Source organism: Plasmodium chabaudi, assembly GCF_900002335.3.
Source record: "Plasmodium chabaudi chabaudi strain AS genome assembly, chromosome: 11".
Taxonomy (NCBI): Eukaryota; Apicomplexa; class Aconoidasida; order Haemosporida; family Plasmodiidae; genus Plasmodium; species Plasmodium chabaudi.
Window position 1 is genome coordinate 1386880 of NC_030111.2, and position 22348 is coordinate 1409227.

A 22348-nucleotide genomic window follows, 5' to 3' on the forward strand; every position below is an offset into this window, starting at 1 on the left:
TCATTATAAATGTGTTAAAAAGTATAATATATTTTGTCACGTTTTTTTACTCTTTGCATTTGTTTCTAACTCAATTTGTTTTTTATTTATTTTTATTTTCTTCTCTATGTTTGTCTATTTTTGAGAATCAATTTGATGCTCTTTTTAATTTAGACACACTTTGTTGTGGTTTACATTGGCTAGAATAGCTTGAATTCTTATGAGCATATTTTAAATAAAAGATAACATAATGGAAAATTTAGATCATAAATGGAACAATAAGGTTGAAATTTTTAATTTGAAAATAAATAAATTAAGGAATGAGATGAATGAATATAAGAAAAGTTCTTTTAATGCATGTTCTCTAAAAAATAAAAAAGTATTTTTTTCTAAATTGAATAATAATACTAAAAAAAGAGAATTAATAAATATAAATGAATACAATGCAAAAAATAATTTGGAAAGGGGACATATCAGAACAAATGTCAGAGTAAACAATGTCTCAAATATGGAAAAAACTACAGAACCTAATAACGGGATGAATAATGGAGTGCATAATATAAAAAATCAAAAACATAATGTAACAGGAAATGCAGCATTTCCTACATCAAAAAATATTTCTAACAAAATCATTAAAACTAATGATGTTAATATTATAGAAAATAAAAACTTTTTCAAGTTCAATGTACGAAATAAACGAAAAAATGAAAAAACAATTAAAATCAACGAAAAGCGATGGATAATTGGTAAGTATATATTGAGCTTATAAAGAATGCCCATATAAGTGTAATGGATGTAAAACAAATATATAGATATTGGGAAGTTGTGAATCATTTCCCTATCATTTCGTTCAAAATAGTTACACTACTATTATAACGAATATAATGAGCATATATAAATATTATTATGAAAAGAGGTGAAGCAAATAAATAAATGAATTTAATTTGGAAACATGATATTCTATTCAATTTTATTTGCAGCAACAAAGCATATCAAAGTAGAAAAGGGAAATATTAATGATAAGGAATTTATGTTGAAAAATCAAAAAAAAAAAAAAAAAATGAAATTATTGTATTTAGAAGGAGAAGAAGGTAACACTAAAATCGTATGCATAATAAAATAAAACATGTTTTCATTTTCTATGATGGGCGATATAGACATATGATAATGTATAAAATATGCATAGACATTTAAAAAATCGAAATATATGCAGATCTACATTTACACATATGAACATTGATTCAATTTTATGCAGGAAATATGTACCCGTATCCAATATACTCTGATTCAGAAGTTGGATTTGAAAGTATATCGCATATAGAAGATGAATTACTATCAAAAGTGAAAAAAGAAAATCAAGATGATGATGATATCAAAACAACGAAGCATCTTGCACAATGGAGTTCCAACTTAGTTCATAAATATCTTGAAGAGGCAATCGAAAAAACAAAGCTAATGTTTCATAGCTCAAGCATAAAATGGCGCCATGAAGAAATCTTTAAAAGAATGAGATCTTAACCATTATACATAAATCTCTATTAATGTGCCTGCCCATTTATGCATTAAAAATATGAAAAAATGAAAAGTATGCAGTCAAAATTACAAAATTGTAATGAGAAAGATATAGAAATTATTATCAAACTAAAATGGTAATTTGAGAAAACAAACTAAAAATATTGGCGCATGTGCACATTATATATATAGTTATGAAAAAATGAACAAGCGTAGGATGGAAAAAAAATATATTGTTCCTATGCTGAAATTTTGTCAAGATAGTATATTCGTATATAAATAATAGAAATATAAAAAATGTTTTTTAGCGAAAATTAAAACGTTTTTTATCCATAAGCCATATTATGATTGTCTTTTTTGCTTCGTGCCATGACTTTTGTTTTTATCTAACAATATTTAAATTTAATCCATTATTGTGTAATTATTTACACACCTTATTATGATTGTTTTGTATTTTTTTTCCATATTAATATTTTCAATAAATCATAATATATAATTTATGAAAATATAACTTTTTATAAAATTGATGAAACATGAAATAATGTAAAAAGAATTCCTTAAAAAAAACATTTTCATAACATTTAATAGTTAAAAGCACAAATTTGGAATAATAAAATTGTTAAAGAGAGGAATATTATTTGGTGTGTATTTCGTAACACCTATAGAAGTCAGTGTGGGCTTATATAATATACATTATATTAAATTTAAATGTATCTATATAGAAAGACATATATAGGTCAAAATGGCTTCTTTATGTTGGTATTTAATGGGCTATTTAATGGATATATAGTGGCATGCTTGTTCACCTTTTCGATTTATAATCATGTTTGTATATATAATTGCAACTAATATATATTGTAAAAAAAGTAGAAAATGAAGCACATACTAAAAAAATCAATAATTAGGAATAAAATTGTAACTAACTTGGATTAGTAAGGATATTATATGGGATAAAAAGGAAATAAGAATATCTTATTAAGGGGTAGAGAAGAAGTTCTTTTCATTTAAAATGCTTCAGAACTATTATTTTTAATAGGGAAAGTATTACATTTTTTTAGTTTTATAAATCGTTTAAATATTTTATATATATTATAAAAGCTGACACACCCAAAGGTATATTTTATAATACGAGAGATAAGATGGTATTTATCCTCATCTTTTAAATAATCGATTTATTATTTTTAAGTGAAAGCCCGTAATATTTTTTGTTACTTATCTCAACGCTCAATGCAATTCTACTTTTTTAAATAAAGCAAAGTTTTTTATATATACCAAAAGAATGACATTACACGAAAAAAAACAAAAAATATGCACTATTATTTATAAGTACTTCATGCTACTATATGTTTTATAGTATTAAAAAAGAGATAATAAAAGATATTTTAGTTACCTTATAAAAAAGAATTTGGATATCTCGAAATATATCTCCCTCACAAAGTATTATAATAAACTATGTGTATAGAAATAAATAAAAATGCTATTATATAATACTACTATATAGTTATTCAAATATTTAATTTTGGATTGTGCGTGTACTCATATGATGCAGCATATACTAAAATAACAATTATTTTGGAAAGCTAACTATAATGAAGCCTTATTAAAACGGTGATTTAATAAAACCAAGGGGGCGCTCATCCAAAAATAATGCTTTATATATTTTTTCAATGTACAATAATTTGCTATCACAATATTTTTGAAAAACACACTATAAATTCCTATACCAAAAAAATAAAAGAAATTGGAATTTCGGATATTTTTAAGTATATATATACTTTTTTCAAGTTAGCACTAATGTATAGCTATATTAGTTTATATATGCATATGGCAAAATAAGATAAAACATAGGGAGAGTACATTTATTTAATAATGCTATTATAAAAAATATTAAGCGGAACCCCCGATTGTTAGCAAAATAATATAACAAAAAAACTTATAAAAATTAAAATAAAACAATTTTTCTTAAACACATCAAAAAAAGTATATAAAAATTTAAAAAAAGAAAATATATATAAATACCGTGTTCAAGAAAATCTTAATGGGTTAATGACAAATGTTGTATATTTAAGGGAAACCAATATATAGCATACATATGTTTATCATGTGTATACATATATATTAATATTTTCAAGCTATAAAACTATTGTTTAAAAGGCTAAAATTGTTATTTATATAATAAATAAATATATATATATATATAATAGTAAAATAACAGTGTATATAATATTATGTATGTGTATATTATATATTTATATGCATATTATGGTATGCTATTATGTGGTCATATACATGTTTGTAAATATGTAGATTCTGTTTTTTTTTTTTTATGAAATAATATATAATTAAATATAAATTGTGTTTCTTATTTGTTATATAATATAAATATATATATTACATGCTATGAAAGTAAGATATTTTTATAATTTCTGTATGGTTATTTTTTTTAATGTTTTTTATTTATTGTTGTTTTTATGAATTATCAAATTAAGTGTCTTAATAACTTTTCAAATGTATATTTTTCATAAGTATAATTCGACATAAAGTAATAATAATTCATTCACAGTACATGCTTTATTTCCTTGATACATTAAAAAGATTTTCGTTACATATTGTAAACTTTGATTCAAAAAAATATCACAATACATATGCCCATGCTTATTAAAATATATAGTGGCATATATTATCCTTTTTATTTTGTTAACACTTCTTTTACGTTTATACATGCATATATATTTATCTACGTATTTTTCTTCATTATTTTTATGACACCATTTTAAATTATCGTAAATACGATTGTAAAGAAAAGATCATTAAATTGTATTTTTTTTAAATTAAGATGAACATCCATAAGGAAGGAAAAGGCAGAGATGTAATGAAATATGATTATGATTATATTAAAGACGATAATAAATACAACAATATAATTACCTCAAAAAATGGAGACGACAAACCGAAAAAACATATGAAAAATAATAGTGAAAAGGTCCGTATGTTTGATAGGTATGATGAGAATCATAAAATCGACAAAAATTTATTGAAAAAAGGAAATCAACATTTTAAATATAATCACAATAATAATATACATGATAAAAAGATAAATGGACATCATGATTATAAAAACCGAAATACTTGTAGCTCTATAGCAGAAGATAATAACAGCTATAATGGGAATCACAAAAATGAAAATGTAGGCTCGTATTCTGTAATGAATATTATGAAACGAAATAAGAATAATGAAACGAGCGACAAAAGAGCAAGCATTCAAAGAACAGTGGAACATTTTGAATACAACAATAATGATGATGGCGGAAAAAATGGGTCAAGAGATAATTACAATAATAACAATATGGAAAATAAAAAAAACATAAAATATAATGATGAAATAAAGGAAAATTATGAAAATTGGAATTCAAAAAAAGATATAAATAATGTTGAAAAAATGGCTCCAAAAGGTGAATTAAAAAAAAAACACACAGGTAGCTTTTTAAGTAGAAATGGGAACAATGGTAATGATAATAAAAATAGTAGGGGTTTACAAAATGGCAAGAAGATGAGCTATAGTCAAATGGAAAAGAAAAAAAATTATTTAAATACTTTAAATGATGGAATGAATGCAAGTCATCGTAAGAAGAGTAATAGTAAAGATATAAATGGAAATATATATACGAATAATAAAAAGATGGGTGACTCTAAAAATGGTAACATCAACAATAACAAAAATTATTCTAGCGACTTTAAAGACACACCTATTAATAGCAATTCTAAAATAGGGAACCATAACGATTCTAAATTTATGAAAGAAGGAAACTATTCTACAAAAAGAAAAGTCATGGAAAACCCTTTTCATAAAAATGAAAATAATAGTAGAGATGATTTATTATCAAACATGGAAATGGAGAAACATGGACGTAACGAAATTAATTGTACCAACCTTAATGATAATGATAGCAATTATTACAATAACCGAATAGATAATAATAACAATCGTAGCAACAATATTGCTTACAAAAATAGCAATAGTAATGATAATATGAACCAAGATGAAAATATGACACATTTCGAGACTTATGAATCAATTAAAAAAAATGAAGACCATATAAAACACATTGATGTTAATCCTGCAAAAAATGATCATGTTAAAAATAGTACCAGAAAAGTATATATTGAAAAAAAAAAAAAAAATCTTGAAGTAAATAGTACCAGGAATAAAGGAGATCATAATTACAATAACCGTAAAAGCTTAAGTAATGTTAATTCTGATAATGGAAATAATAAAAATAAAACTAGTACATTTAGAAAAAATGAAGATAAAAAAGATAAATATAACAATAGCGAAAAAAAAAAGAATAATAACATATTAAATAATGGAAATGTTAATTATAAAAAAAATCTCTCTTCAGCATTACCTTCATATAATAATATAGTGGAAAATGAGGAGAAAGAGGATGATACTAGAAAGGGATTGAGATACAATAATAAGCATAATGAAGACACAAATAAAAAGTATAATAATTACAGGAATCCAGATAATGACAAAAAAAAAGACCATAGAAACACCAACGAATATGTCAATGATATGGTTAAGGCAGAATCTGGTAGTTATAATAATACAGAAAATGATGATGTTATGAAAATTAAAGACAATTTTAAATCTGGTGATAAAAATATAGAGGAATCAAAAAGCAGCGAAAAAACGAAAAAAAATAAAGATATGCATAAAAGTAATGAAAAAAAAATGAAAAATGGTTATTTGAATCCATCATGGAATGATATAAATCATAATAATAAAAATGGGAAAAATCATAACAAAAAAAAAAATAAATATTATAAAAACAATCATGATAATCGAAGTGACAGTTTAATGAACACAAATGGTGATGACAATAATAGTAGTATTAACAATTATGATGACGAATATGATTATAGCTATTATGAAAAATCAAGCATGCGAAGCTCATACTACAAAGATAGTAGTGTCCAGGGGAGAAATAGCTATAATGGGCACCAATATGATAAAAATGAAAGTGAGAGAAAATTAAATTTAAAAAAAGATAGCTTAAAAAAAATGAGCACACAATTTAACAATGAAGAAAAATACGAGAAGAAGTATAGCGAGCAATATTATATTAAGATAAGTGAAATTGCATCGGTTACTAATGAGTCTACTTCCCCTAACAACAGTAATATTAATAATAGTCCCAATGACTATGAAGGTAAAAATAATAATTACAATTATTATGATAAAAAAAAAAGTGGTCGAAATAGTGTAAGCAGTAATAAAGGAATAAAACTTTGTGATGTATCAGAAAAGGAATCAAACCTGAGCAATGACAATAGCGAGTATAAATACAATAAAAACGAACTAGCACCTTTTAAATTCTCTAAAAATAACAATCTAAAGATTGATGGACTAAGTAATATCGAAAATGACAATGAGGATAATGGGATACAAATTATAAAAAATAATATGATTAGTCATGATCTTTATTCCAACAACGATGATAGCATTAATAATAGTATGAACTCGAAAAATTGGTCTGATACCCCTAATAAGAATTCTAATAATAGCACCGAATTCAATAAAAAAGGCAAAAACCGTGATATGAAATACCAGAAAAATGGAAGAAGAAAAAGTGATTATAATAATGAAGAGTTTGTAAGAAAGGAAAAAACGAGAAGTTCCAAAAATAAGAACAATAACAGTAGTGCTAGCAATATTAAGAATACTAATGAGCATGGTAAAAATAGCGAAAAGACAAAACGTAGCGATTTTCGATTCACAAAAAAAAAAGGAAATGCTGAAGGGGATCGAAATGATACATTAAAATGTGACGACGATAAAAATACCAAAAATATGGAACGAAATAATTGTATTGATGGTTCTGGAAATGATGGAAACGGTACTCAAAATTCTTCTAATATTTTGAACACCGAGAATAATTCAAATGCTGATAAAAATAGTGATAATGAAGGTAATTTAATTGACTACAAAAGTTTTAAAGCATGGATTGGAAATAGATATAATACAATGCTAAATTTATATATAAACCAGGAAAATCGAAAAAAAAACAATAATGAAATATTTGAAGATGAAATAAAAATATATGAATTAAATACATTTGATACTATTAACCAAGATGATGAATATAATAATAATGAAGATATTACAAAATCAGTAGAAATTGACGAAAATTTAATAGATGAATCTAATAGTAATATATATAATAAAGATAATTTTGTTGTGCCGAATGATACAAAAGAACTTGATGATGTAACATGTATTAATGAAAGTCCTAAAAAACAAAATAGTTTAGTAAACAAAAAAGATTTTTCAAGCAATACTACAAAGGGTTATTATAGTTCACCAAAAAATAATGCATTTACAAATCCGAAAAATGTATCACGTTTATTAAACAATAGTGTCATAAATAATGAAGACAATAAAAATCATAGAAATAATAATTCTTCTCGCTCAAATATCCAAAAAAAGGGATCAGTTTCTTCTCGTAAAAGTGTTTTAAATAGCATCAAAGCTCCTTTGCTAAATTTGGTATCTAACAATAAATATGATAATGCAAAAAATCCGGATGATACCAACACAAGTTTCAATTTTTTTATGAGAAAAAATAGTACTTTTAAAAACAATAACAATGAAGACAAAGATAATGATCATAATTTTAGCAAAAAGGGGTACTTTGAAAAAAAAAAATTTGACAAACGGGGAAGTAACATCGTTGGGAATAAAATAGTAAATAATACCACTTCTAACAATGCAGCAACTAATGGCAATGTCTCTAATAGTAATAATAACCAATTAGATAATAACAGCCCTTACAAAAAAGTATATCAAGCTTCAGAAAAAAAAAATGATTATACAAAAAGCAAAACAAAAAACATACCGCCATATAAGCAGAATAAGCATTCAACAGAGCACCAATACAATAAAGAGAAACCTCGAGGCGCCAATTTAGTAAATGAAAGATTTAATAAACGAATTCATTCAAGCGATATAAACAATATGAAAGAAAATCATATTCCCTTAAAGCATAATGCAAATACCGATAATATAATTCGAAATAATAATTAAATGACATTCATAGGAAAATTATTAAAACTGCTGATGAAATACAACGATTAATTTAATGCCACCATTGAAATTTTGAAAATTGCATGATAATACTAACGAGCACAGAAGGAATACTATATATCATGATTTATAAATAAATATACACACTATTTCCTATTTCGAAATGAAAGTGAAGATAATAGAGTACTATTTTGTGGGTATTATGAATACCCGTGTGTGATTTTTTCTATATAAAGGTAAAAGTTAGAATACCAATGTATATATTACAATATTATGAAAAGACTTTACGCGATTCGCAGATATAGTAAAATATGCACTATACCAAGCCCATATTATGTCCGCATACCTTCCTACAAAATGTGATAATGATTCCTAAATGAACGTAATACTTCTCCCACTTACAAAAAATAAATGGGCATAGTAATACTACTATTACTAATAATGTTTATAATAAAAAAAAATAAGTATAATATATTGTTATTAATAATTTTCATTGTTTTAACAAATTAAAAACACACACACACATATTTCGAGCTTTTTAAATTCCAGAACAAATTAGCTATATTTTTTCATTTTTTAATGCATGTGTACGTTTGTTTTTTGGTATTTCTATGTAATAAAAATTTAGTCCATTCATATATCTATTCATTTGATTCTTTCATTTACATATAAATGTATGGTTTGTTTGTTTGTGTGTTTTTGTTTATTTTTTAATATCTTTTTTGTGTTTCTACATATTTTTACATTTTTTTTTTTCATTATAATTACATGCACACATAATAACCATTAAAGGAACAATCTAATTTTTTTTTTTTTTAAATATATATTTATATTTAACCGATAATTTTCTTTATATGCATTATAGAAAAATAAAAATATTGTATTTTTTTTAATAAAAATAATTCCACAAAATATATACAGAACAACTAAAGTTGCACAATTATACTACAACTTTTTATGCACAAAAAAAAGTTTCAATTAACATTTTCCTTTTATTATTTAAATATTATTATTACTTTAATGATATATAATAACAAAAATATTTGCATATAGCGTGAAAAATATAATAAAATAGACAAGTATAATTGATTAAAAATAAATTTTATATTTTTGATTTATTCATTAAGAATTAACAATTTTAAATAATTTTGTATATAGAATAAAACATTTTTATATTATCTTTGAATTATGCGTTTTTAATTATTTATTTTTTTATGTTATTTTATCTCTTTTTGCATTACATTGTAATTTCAAAAAAAATTGAATTTTTTGCATAAATAAATTAAATTTACAATAACACTGATAATTTAAAATATAATATTAATAAGAAGACAAACAAAAACCAAAAAATCAATAAAAAATGTCATATCTATTAAATTAAAATCTGCATAAATGATACATTGATTGCAGCCTACGTTATAAAAGCAAAATTTTGTATCTTTTTATATTCTACTAAGTATTATGAAAGCATATATGTATTATTATGATTTATAAGCAGAATGGAGCGACTAATTAAAATAAGTAATAAACTATTTATCGATTTAAATAACTACTATGAGAAAATTGATGAAACAGAAGATTTAAATATTTTTGACAAAACTAATAATGAGTGTGTAGAGAACAATATAAGTAATGCTGACAACGATTGTAAATTGGAAATAAAAAAAACAGTGGATATTTTTATTAATTTGACAAAAAACAAAAATATAGATTATTGCACTTCTATAAAGTTTAAAGATACCAAGCTAGACATAATTAAATTAATTCAAGGGATTAATAATTCGTATATGAAGAATGAAGAATATCATTATCTACGATTAATGATGATAATATGCTTAAAAAATTACATTTTCGAATATGTAAATAAATATTTGAAAAATATTATTAATAACTATGAAGAGAAGAAACATAAAAAAGAAATTAACAATTTCAGTAGTTTAATATACAGTAAAAATGATGACAAAACAGATGGTATAGAAAATGTGCAATTACCTCAAATGCAACCTTTATATATCAATTTTTTAAATGAAAATATTATTGAGCATTCTAAGTTATTGGAAAACACTGATAATAATTCTAAAAGGTTTAAAGAAGAAGAATGGATTTATTTAAGAGAAAATATATTGTTGTTGATTAAAAATTCATGTGTAATAAATGATAGAAAGAGTAGCAATTTTCCTAGTTTCGAAGAATATATTAATAATAATATGCATAAATCTTTCAAAAAATATAAAAGCATAATTGAAATGAAAAAGTTCAACATATGCTTATATTTTATTGATATATTTTTAAATATATTTTTAATAGATTATCCCTATAAGTGGGGAAATGTAATAGAAAATATATCCAGAATATTTAAAGTTGTTTCAATAATTAAGGAAAATGATTTTACCAATGCTTTAAACTATGATTATAATTCAACCATAAATTATATTACAGAATTAATGAAGCTTAATGATTCAACTTGTGAAATTGGAAATGTAGAAAACAAATATAGGATGGTGATACATTTCCAGAATTTATACTCTTTAATGTTTTTATTGAATAAAATTTTAAAAAAATACATTCCTAAGATACAAAATCGTAACAATTACTCTGTATTATATCACAATTATTTTATTTCTTATATAAACAATGATAATAGAAAATTACTAGAGACAAATGATTATGGTAACTTAAAAATTCCATGTGAAAATTTATTATCAGGATTTAAGGATATAATAAAAATATATTTCCCATTTTTTAACCGACTACTTTATTATTTATTAAATTCTATTAATAATATATATGCTATGTTTACAGCAAAGAAAATTATAAAATTTTTATATAAAACCATGCTATGCCATTTTAGTGAGCTCCCAGTAGATGTAATGAATAATGAGCTGGAAATATTATTTCATAATATAAGTAAAATAATTGATATAGATTTATCTGAATATGTAAATAATTTATATTTTATAAATACGAATGGGACGTCTGAAATCGGTTTAATATCTGTGTCTAAAATAACTGAAGAATCGTCTTATGAAAATTTATGTGTGTTGATTGGTAGTCAAAAAAATAATTTAGTTAAGTTATTATTAACAATAATATTAAAAGCCAAAAAATGGTGTTTAAAAATTTTAAATGTTTTTTTATTTCGGTCTATTCATTTTGATGAAATGAATGATACATGGAAAATAATACTTAAAAATTTTGAAAATAAATATATCATATTTTTAGAGAAAATATCAATTTTAATATTAAAAGTAATAATAAATACTACATATACTGACGAAGAAAAGGAGAACCATACTAAATTATTTAGTTATATAAAATATATAATAAATTTTACAGATTATATAAAATTTTCTGATAAGTGTCTATCTCTTTCAATAAATTATTTATGCATGATAATTTCTATGACATCTTTACAAAATTTCGTGAAACAAAATATATTAAGTGATGTTTTTCTAAATTGTTTGTTTATTCATATTAACAGTAGTTCACATATCGAATGTATTGACGTAAGATTATGAAAAAAATAAATTAATGCTACATAAAGTATCGTACATGCATTATACAATGTTTATAAGACATGTTTATTTATCTACATAATTATCAAGTTTATTATTTTATATGAATGGTTATTGACTTTATTTATTATATTTTTCCCCCACCCTTTTTAGAATTTTACAAATAACCCGGCAGAGAAGGACGAGGATTCATCATTTGATAATTTAAAATTCGAAAAATATATAATTTGGTTTCATAAAATTCCATTGTTCCGAAAATTTTTATTAAATTATTATGATGACACAAAATCCAAGAATATACTAAAAAAATATGTGAATTATATATTCTTTTTGTTTTGTGAATTGTTGGATAATTATTTTTATGATATAATATTTTATTTAGATAAAAATGTGAAAGATAATTTAAGAAGATGCTTAGTGATTCAAAACGAGTATATGCATTTGCTATATCCTGAAATATTTATAAATAATGAAATCAAATTTACCGATGGCGTTATTGAAATGGAATGTAATAAAAAGAGTACCCTATTAATTAATACTGAAATATGTATGAGAACACAAAATCATAATATATATATAAATGATGTAATGTGCCATATTTCTGAAATAATAAAAAGACATATGAAAGATAATGGAATAGAATATACTATCGATTTTTCATATTTTTATTCGCTAAATAATGAATCTTTTAATAATCTAATATATATTATTAAAAATTTACCGTTATACAAATATTCACAAGAAGAGTTAATATTTAAAGATTTGTATAGTATGGAAAATAAGCATAATATAAATTTGAGTTGTCTTATTATGAATGATATAAATTTGTACAAGTATATTTCTTTTTTTATGTTTTTGAATTATTATAAATATTCATTTATTAAAAAAAAATTAGAGCAATTTATAGAAGTAGATACAGCTGTGAAAAATAGCGAGAAAAACAATGATAATTTTGATGAAAGCTTTGGAAATTTTGATGAATGTGAAAAAGATAATAATAAAGAAAAATTAATGATTGATGATTATATAGAAGAGTATTGCAAAAATAAAAATTGTTATATATCTTACTTTGAAAATAACGAAATAACAAAATTTGATACAATAATTAATGATTTTAAAATAAATGATAAGTCATTTTTTTTTAATTATATATTAGTTAATGGCTTTCATCCCTATTCGAATAATTTAAAGAGAATCACAATATGGATGCTTAAAGAATATGTTAATATGACATGGTTTGATGAAAACACATTACGATTTTTCTTCTTTATATGTTTTATCAATTTATTTTATTTTGAGAAGCATTTAAAATTTAAATCATTTAATACACTAATTAACTTTATGTATAAATTTGGTATTCCAAGCAAAGCATTTTATGATGATTTTAGAGAAGTTTTCACATTTTTATTTTTTCAATTATTAATACTATTTATAAAAAATGAAGCAAATGCAGTTGATAATACATTTTATTGTGATAATATAGATGTAGTTTTAAATGAAAACAATGAAAAGACAAGTCTTTTTAAATATATAACAGAAGGGTCAATAGATAGCAGCTATTTTGATGACGACATAATTATTTACAAAACTTATTTATACAATCAAATGAATTGTTTTAGTGACTTTTTTATTAACAATGTGCTATATAACAATTTTAATTTTTATATGGAAAAAATGGAGCAAAAAAGTTTAAACAAATTTTTGAACTTTATTTCGTTGTTTTATCAAAATGAAATTAACAATAATATATTTTTATTTATAAGTTTATTAAATGATTCATTATTAGACACAAAATCGATTGCTATAGAAAGGGGCATAACAGAATATTCATTTTTAAGAATCTTGAAATTTTTATCTTTTTTCTTAGAACATTATACAAATGCAAGTAGCACTCAAGATCTTTTAGTAATGAAGATATTGCAGAATAGTAAATTTATAACTCACTTTAAAAATATCATAATGAAAAACAAAATGAAAGATCAAATAAACGAAGAGACATTAAATGAAATTTATTATATATTATATATTTTTACTAAAAATTCATTGTTTAATTATAAAATATTTTGGTTTTATTTCTTGTATTCGGTTGCTGGAATATCTAATAGCCTGAATATATTTCAGTTGAAGGAAATAAATAAATTAGAAAAAATACCATCAATTCCTATATATGCATTTCAGTTTTTTAATAATTTAATAAAAAGAGACATACTATATTTCTTCTTTTCATTAGCAGAAGAAAAACCGTTTAACAAAATTAATATTAATATATCATTAATTGAAATATTTCGAAAAATTTGTTTATTATTAATCTGTTTATCTGATGAAAGTTTAAATGAACAAAATTATTGTAACAATAGTACATCACACATATACGGCTTGTATTTATATAATAACTTGCTATCCTATTTTATGAGTTTGCTAACTAAAAATAATATATTTTTCACATATTTATTTTGGAATGAAATAAAAAGATCTTATGATTTAATTCAAGATCATATAGAGATGTATGATATGGATAATGCTTCAAATTATTCATTTAAAAAATTTGATGAAGGGAATTACACAGAGAAAAACATTGATAGTAATGATTGTATATATTTTGATCAATACAATTTACATGATAATACAAAAGATATAGATGATGATGAAAGTTTATATGAGAGGATGCAAGAAGATCCATATATGGATTTAGGGGACGGAGTATATGTAGATATAGAAGAAGAAGAGGAAGAAAATGGAAAGGAGAGAAGAAATAAACAAATTAGTATTAATTCTAAAAATAGTGAAATTAGTGAACCAAATTTTAATTATATAGATGAAATAAGCATCTCATCGAATTTATGTAGGAAAAGGTATGAATCAATAAACAACGAATCAATAAATGTGATACCGGATTTTAAAAGAGGGAAAGTATTATCCACAATTTTATTTTATGAAGAGTTAAAAAATTATTTGATTAACAAAAAAAAACGTCTATCGAGAACAAGGGATAGCTCATTTACTGGTTTTAATAATATTGGTGTGAATATTAGTATGGAAAATAAAATACTGAAGTTGTTAAATACTATATATTTTAATATGTTTCTTTTAAAAGACAAGAATAACGAATTCATAAGAAAACTAATCAAAACATTAAAATATGTGAATACAAATTTGCAATTAAACTGTTCGGACAATGGATATAATTTATATAGTGTATTATTAATGATTCAAAAAAAGAGGTATATATATCAATCATTTTCTATGTATATTTTTATCGACATACAACATTTTTTGAATACATTATTTAATGAACAGAATGGTGGTTCTATTATTGATGGTTGGCTAAATGATATTTTTTATATATATCAAAGCTCGGATGACTTGAAATGCTTTATTTTTTCTTTTGCAAGCATGCTAATATATCTATGTTTATATGAGAAAAAGAAAAGACTTTGTAGTGCTTCGAAAAATGATAATAAAAATTTAGATACCGAACAAATAGGAGAAGACCATGAATTCATTGGAAAGAGCAAAATAAAGAATATAGGAGAGGGTGAATATAAATCTGATTTCTTTTTGAAAGATGACAATATTAGTTTTGGTAACAATAGCATCAATAATGATAAAAAGAATAGCAGCATGAACGATTTAGACAAAATTTTAGAAGGTATCGATTTAGAATATTTTAATGTACATGTAATTAAAATCCTAAGAGAAAGGCTAGACAAAATTACCAAAGCCATAATCAATGCTGTTTTAATACTTCCTATTCCATATGAGGACAATGTAAATAAATTTAGTAAAAATATTCTTCGTAGATTAGCACCAATATATGCTGAAGGGGACAATATACAAAATGATAATTTATTGAAATTTCTTAATGAAAATAAAGGGGATAATAAATGTGATATTAGCTTCAATGATTTGCTAGAAAATATTGAATTTATGCATTTAAGTGATTATGAGCAAAAGTTTTATGAAAGAAAAAATATTAACAATTATTTAAAATTTTCACAGAACAATATTGTTCATATAAATAAGTCCGAAGATTTGATATTGTATGATAAAAAGTTATCCGTAAATTATTACATTCAAAATACAATTAATGATGGTTTCTTAAACAAACTAGTATCAGATTGTAACTTTGAAAATTTTAAAATATCATTATATATACGTAAGGCCTTTTCTTTATTAACACAAGAATTTTACTCTACTGAAAATTTGATTAATATAGTTGATAGTTCGGACAAATATTACAACTTTATAAATATAATTCTAATGGATATATAGTATCTGTTATGTCCAATCCGCTTCATTAGTTTATTATTTTTTAGTTTTTTTTTGTTTTTACGTTTTTTTCGTCGTCTACCATTCTAACTCGAAAAACATACAAATCAATGAATAAAAACTCTTTTATATGTAAAAGGAAGGAGCATAAAGTTACATACTTATGCATACACACATTCATATTTATTTATGAGCATGCTGGAAAAGGTATATCTATTAAGAATGAAAAGAAAGTATGCCCATGCTATTTTTCTTTTTATTATGTGTATATTATTTTTCGACATTTTATGATTTTTATAAAAATAGACAATGCTAAATATTAATGTGTAAAAATAAAAAAAAAATATTACAAAAAATAAAATTAATAAAAATATGGATAGGTAAATTTATAGACCTAAAAATATAAGAATGTATTAAAAGGAGCATATTAATGAATGCTAAAAATACAAAATCTGCGAAAAAATGTAACGACTTCATAATGATGTTGCATATATTATATACTAACATTTTGTGTGTGGTATCATATTTTTCATAATAATATTATTATAAGAAAAAATATTTTTTAGTTAAAATAAATTAAAATGTATTTGTATATGTGAAATATACGATTTTATATTTTATGATAATTTGTATTGTTTTGTTGTTATAAGGCAAAAATGTTTTGCAATATTTTTTTAATAAGTTAACCGAATTGTTTTTTTTTTGTTACTATAGTTTCATCCTATTAAGGATTATTATTTCTATATCTATGCTTTCAATTGTTCTTTGTTTTTTCACTGATAATTTCTCTTTATTTGTTGTATAGTAATGATGAGCAATTTAAAAAAACGCTCATATGACTTTAGTAAGCGGAATAAAATCGAAAGTTCTTTAAGTAAAGACAATGAAACATTCGTTGATAATTTCTTATCAAATGAGAATAAGCATGATTATAATAAAAAAAAAATAAAAAATCATCACATAGAAGAGGGGAAAATACAGAACGATAACATTTTTTGTAAATTGAAAGACTTTTATAAAATTGATAATGCAACGAGTTTTAGACATAAAGCAGATAAATTGAGTGAGAATAAGCTCAATGGGAGTCATCCAAACATGACAATCAAATGCAATATGACAGGAATCGAATTAAATAACCAAATATGTACAAACAACATTTCTTATGTACTTGAAAAGGATATATTAGGGAACTCCTTCGAAATAGAGAATCAAAAATATAGTTCTAAAGAAAAAAAAACGAATAAAAAAAATATTTCATACGAAAGGATCTTTTCAAAATCACAAAATAATTCTAAAACGAAATTGAAAAGTAGAATCAGAAATAAAAAATATACTCGAAAATATTCATATACATCGGAATACTGCAGTGATGAAATAGATAAAATCAAAAATGTAGTAAATCGAAATAACTTTTTAAATACCCCCAAAAAATGTATTATAGAAAAAACAGATATGAAAAATTATATTAAAGAAGTAGTAGATAATGAATATAATTTATGTGGGACTCAAAATATGTTAAAACATAAAAATTATATCGAAAATATTTTAACAAGTGCCAAAAACGAAGAATTGAAAACGAAAAAATGTGATAAGGATGAAGAAAAACAAACTATTAAAGATACACCCTGTGTAATAAAAAAAAATATACAAGATAATGAATTAATAAATCACAAAACAAATATATATAATACTAGTATAATAAATATTACATCAGAAGAATCAGGAATAAATGAAATATCCAAAAGGGCCAGGACAAAAGAGAAATGTGCATATAAGTTTGTAGACAATTATTTAAATCATACCCCAACAATTTTTGACATATACAGAAAAAGCTATACTAAAATGGAAAAAAATGAAAAGGTTTTTAATGGGCATAACACTCAAAATAGTATCAAGAATTGTGCTGATGAAACAAATTATGATAATGATGGTATAAAAAATGAAACAGATCATAGTCAAACTAGCGTCTTTTCAAAATATGTTATTAATAAGGATGAATTATATGAAGAGATAAAAGAAAATAGAACAACAAATAATGACATCGAAAATATAAATTATAATTTAAAGGAAAAAACAGTAAATGAATATAATAAACATGCATATATTGATAAGTTAAGCTTTTCAGATATGCAAAATAATGTATCAGTATATGATGAGCAGATATTTCATGAAAATGATTACAGTAATATTTCTGGAAATAAATACTTAGTTAAATATTTACATAAAAAAAGTGATCCGAATAATTTAAAAGATAATAATGTTGAAAAACGAGAAAAAATTAAAAGTATTCATAGCGATTTTTTAAAGTTTATAGATTCAGATAATGATTTAATGAAATGGAAAAATGATAATTGTGCTGATATTTTAGTGACTAATTCATCTATTAGTAATCATAAAGAAGAGAAAATACATGAAATGGTAAAAATTGAAGAAATTGCTGAAGTCGAAAAAAATAAATCAGGGGAAATATATTTGATTGAAAATAAGATATCGTCTATTAATTCAAACAAATTAAACGAAAATAGTAGCAAAAATGATCAGGAAAAATGTATAGAAAATGGTATAATAGACAAGACAAATACAATTAATGACAAAAACAATTTTTTAGAAAAAAAGGTAAAAAACAGTGATAAATCGTCGAAGCTAGATCCTTATGAAAATGATTCATCTAAAAACTTGTTAAAATATGATGAAGATTTTGATAAAACTCAGAACTATTCGAGATATGAGGATAATAAAAAAGAACTATTAATTATGGAAGGATGTGTAATGAGCAAAAAAGAAGAAATTACAAATTCGGAGAGTGTAAAAGTAGAGACAAAAAAATTTTTTGGAAATAATTATCTAAATAAGTTAAAACTAATATATAAAAACGAAAAAAAAATATTGGAAGTAAATGTAAAATATGTTGAGAGATATTTGTATTTTAAAGTAATATTAAGTACTTATAGCAAAAATAATATAATATACATGAACGAGCATAATATAGATTTTAAATTATCAAAAATATTATTTTATAAAGACATAGTTAAAAAGATAAATAAAAGGAATTTTAAGCGGATTATGAAGTCTTTAGACTTTTATGGGTATATGTATAATAATATATTTTTAAAAAAACTATATAATAGAATAAATATAAATAAATGGTTGTATAATAAAAACTTTTTCAATCAAATTTTTACAAAGGATTTATTACAAATTGAAATATTTTATGATTTGGTTTATCAATTTTTATATATGGATGGGAATTTTATAAATTTTTTTTTTACAAAAAATGGTGGTAATTTTATCAAGTCTTTTTATTTATACAACAAAAAAAAATCCATCAAATTAATGAATAAACTAATAATGAATTTGAATAGAATTAATCCAAAAACTGATGATGTTGTAAATTTTTTGTATGCTTTTTTTTCACAAGGAAATGAAGCAACAACAGATGATGAATATTTAATACAAAACACGAAAAAAGGAAAAACTTCAAGAAACAACAACGAAATAAAAGAGTCGAATATAGAAGAATATGTAGTTTTAAAAAGTTCGAGTAGTATAGATATATTAGATAGATCTATTAAAAAATATAACAAAAATAGACGGAAAAAAAAGTGTAAAAATTCTCATATTTATATAAAACATAGAAAATTTAAAAAATCGTTACTAAGAAATGTTTTAAATAAAATTTGGTCACACACAGATTTATATATAAAGGAGGAAGTGTATTATGATCAAAATTTTATTATAAGAAAAAAAATTAAAAAAAAAAAAAAATCTGAACAAATTAACAATATTATATATCATAATTATTATACGACAAATGAGTCAAGTGATTATACATATTTAATATCTGACGAAGAACAACAATATTATAGTCTTAACAAATCACAAGAAATTAATATCAATGAAAAAGCGAATGAAACAATATATACAGATTCATATAATCAACATGTTATATGTGAAAATCCTGAAAATTTTGGGATAAATTACCAAGAAAATAATTATGATGATGAAAATTATGAGAATATAATAAATAATAATATTAATATAAATAATAATAGTGTAAAGAGAGTAGGAAATGCGTTTCATTCATTGGATAGTCTTCCAAACGTATCTTTAGATTTGTATTCCATAGATTCTGATGCTGTACACAAGTAAGAGATAGTGAAAAAAAAAGACATCATGTTTCATGAACAAAAGAAATAAAAATATATGTCTATGTGCTCTCTAAATTGTTTAAACGGAAATATATTCTTTTTTTATTATACTTTTTTATACATTTTCTCAATTTAGGAACGATTATCCTATTTCCCTATGTTTGAAAGAAGAAGAAAAATGCAATGTGGATAAATTCATAAAAGATATATCACACATTGGAATGAGAATTAGTTTGAAAGAAAATAAAATAAATTATTTCAACTGCTTTGATGCTAATTTAAAAATTAAGATTAAAAACCATTTACTCAGTCACATAAATTATAATATATCAAATGATGGAGATCACATTTCTGCTTTTTTACCGATATGGCCGCGTACCCCCGATTATTTCGGATATAAAATTGGAAGAAATATAAAAAAGGGGTTCAATATTATAAAGGAAAATATAAAAGAAGGACGAACGAATCCAGAATATATTGAAAGGGATGATACAATTTTTAGCAGAATGAATGATCAATCAAGGGGTACCAGAAATGGAATGAAAGACGATATATGTAGTGTGTCTACAAATTGGCTAAGTAAATATGATGAATTGAATAAATTAAAAAATAAAGGATTTGATTGGAATAAGATAAATAATAATATGCAAGACAACGAGTATAATAATATATTTATGAAAGATAATTATGGGGATAAAAATAAAATTAAAAATGTCGATGAAATAAAAATAAAAGATTGTTGTTTTATAATAAACATAAAAATATATCCTTTACGTACATTAGCATTATATGTTTTATATAATTCTATATATAAAGATAAAAATATAAAATTTGTTAAATTTTATTCCAACAGTATAAATAAAGAAATACGAGAATGGTTGCTACTATTTCTGTTACCTAATTTTATAAATAAATGTATACACAAAGTTACATACCCTCTTAAACTTACCAAAAATATTTTTTCAGAGTCTAGTGAATATTATGAAGATTTTTTTTCAAATGAATATTCAAAAGTTAATGATATTGAAAAAATTATAATTTACACAAAAAATAATAGTGATGAACAAATCGAAATATGTCCATTCTTTTTTTGTTATATATGGTTAAAATCAACCAAAAGCCCAATTGATAAATGGGTTAGTTCAAAAATTAATGAAATATTATTTACTTTTCCTTTTTCTAATTTTTTATTAAGTAAATATTTTTCGAGCTTTGTTTTATTTATCCAATTGTTTCATATCTGTTTAGATATTGATCATATGTATTTGTGTAAATCACACTTTTATGTTTCTTTAAAACATAATATTTCATTTTTGCACGAATCATTAGTTAATGTACTATTTTCTACAAATACTCTTAAAATGGAGGATGCTTGAAATGTTGTTTATCATTCTTTCTGATTTTTATATTAGCATTAGAACTCCATTTTATTTTAGTGATGTAATATATGAGTAATGTCGTTGCTTTGTTTTTTAATTTTTTTTTTTTGAGAGACAATCCGTTGCATGATAATTATACCCGTGTATATTTATTTGTTTCAAACTATGATAAATAAAAACGTGGAAATAAAATATAGGATATATAATTTAGAAAATATAAGATAACAACAAAAATAATCATAGTGACATGATAGGAAAAATATATATAGTTATAAAAGTTATGTGCTTTAAAGTGATCATAATTTTTCTAAACGGGCTAAGATAGGTTGAATAATCTGCGCATATTTATAGTTTTTCTTTGCTATTTCAAAATATATAGAAATATATATATACACTGTATTTTTTTTAAAATTAAAGAGTTAAAACCAGCGTAAAATATATATATTGTATGAGATATAT

The 22348-nt window shown here is 22.7% G+C and overlaps 4 protein-coding genes across 4 annotated transcripts; all 4 read left to right on the forward strand.

Annotated features, from left to right (window-relative positions):
* Positions 1 to 229: 229 nt before the first annotated feature.
* PCHAS_1138100 (conserved protein, unknown function) lies at positions 230 to 1497 on the forward strand (the record flags this gene model as incomplete). The annotated part of the gene is made up of 3 exons (XM_016798699.1): positions 230 to 725; positions 960 to 1070; positions 1235 to 1497. The coding sequence occupies 3 exons, from the start codon at positions 230 to 232 to the stop codon at positions 1495 to 1497; spliced, it is 870 nt and encodes a 289-aa protein (XP_016654074.1).
* A 2830-nt stretch (positions 1498 to 4327) lies between these two features.
* Positions 4328 to 8578, forward strand: PCHAS_1138200 (conserved Plasmodium protein, unknown function; the record flags this gene model as incomplete). Its single annotated transcript, XM_730148.2, has 1 exon — positions 4328 to 8578. The coding sequence occupies one exon, from the start codon at positions 4328 to 4330 to the stop codon at positions 8576 to 8578; it is 4251 nt and encodes a 1416-aa protein (XP_735241.2).
* Positions 8579 to 10077: 1499 nt separating this feature from the next.
* On the forward strand, positions 10078 to 16365 carry PCHAS_1138300 (conserved Plasmodium protein, unknown function; the record flags this gene model as incomplete). The annotated part of the gene is made up of 2 exons (XM_016798700.1): positions 10078 to 12084; positions 12247 to 16365. 2 exons carry the CDS (start codon positions 10078 to 10080, stop codon positions 16363 to 16365), a joined length of 6126 nt encoding a protein of 2041 aa, XP_016654075.1.
* An 807-nt stretch (positions 16366 to 17172) lies between these two features.
* PCHAS_1138400 (conserved Plasmodium protein, unknown function) lies at positions 17173 to 21886 on the forward strand (the record flags this gene model as incomplete). The annotated part of the gene is made up of 2 exons (XM_733767.2): positions 17173 to 20507; positions 20647 to 21886. 2 exons carry the CDS (start codon positions 17173 to 17175, stop codon positions 21884 to 21886), a joined length of 4575 nt encoding a protein of 1524 aa, XP_738860.2.
* Between the last annotated feature and the right edge of the window lie 462 nt (positions 21887 to 22348).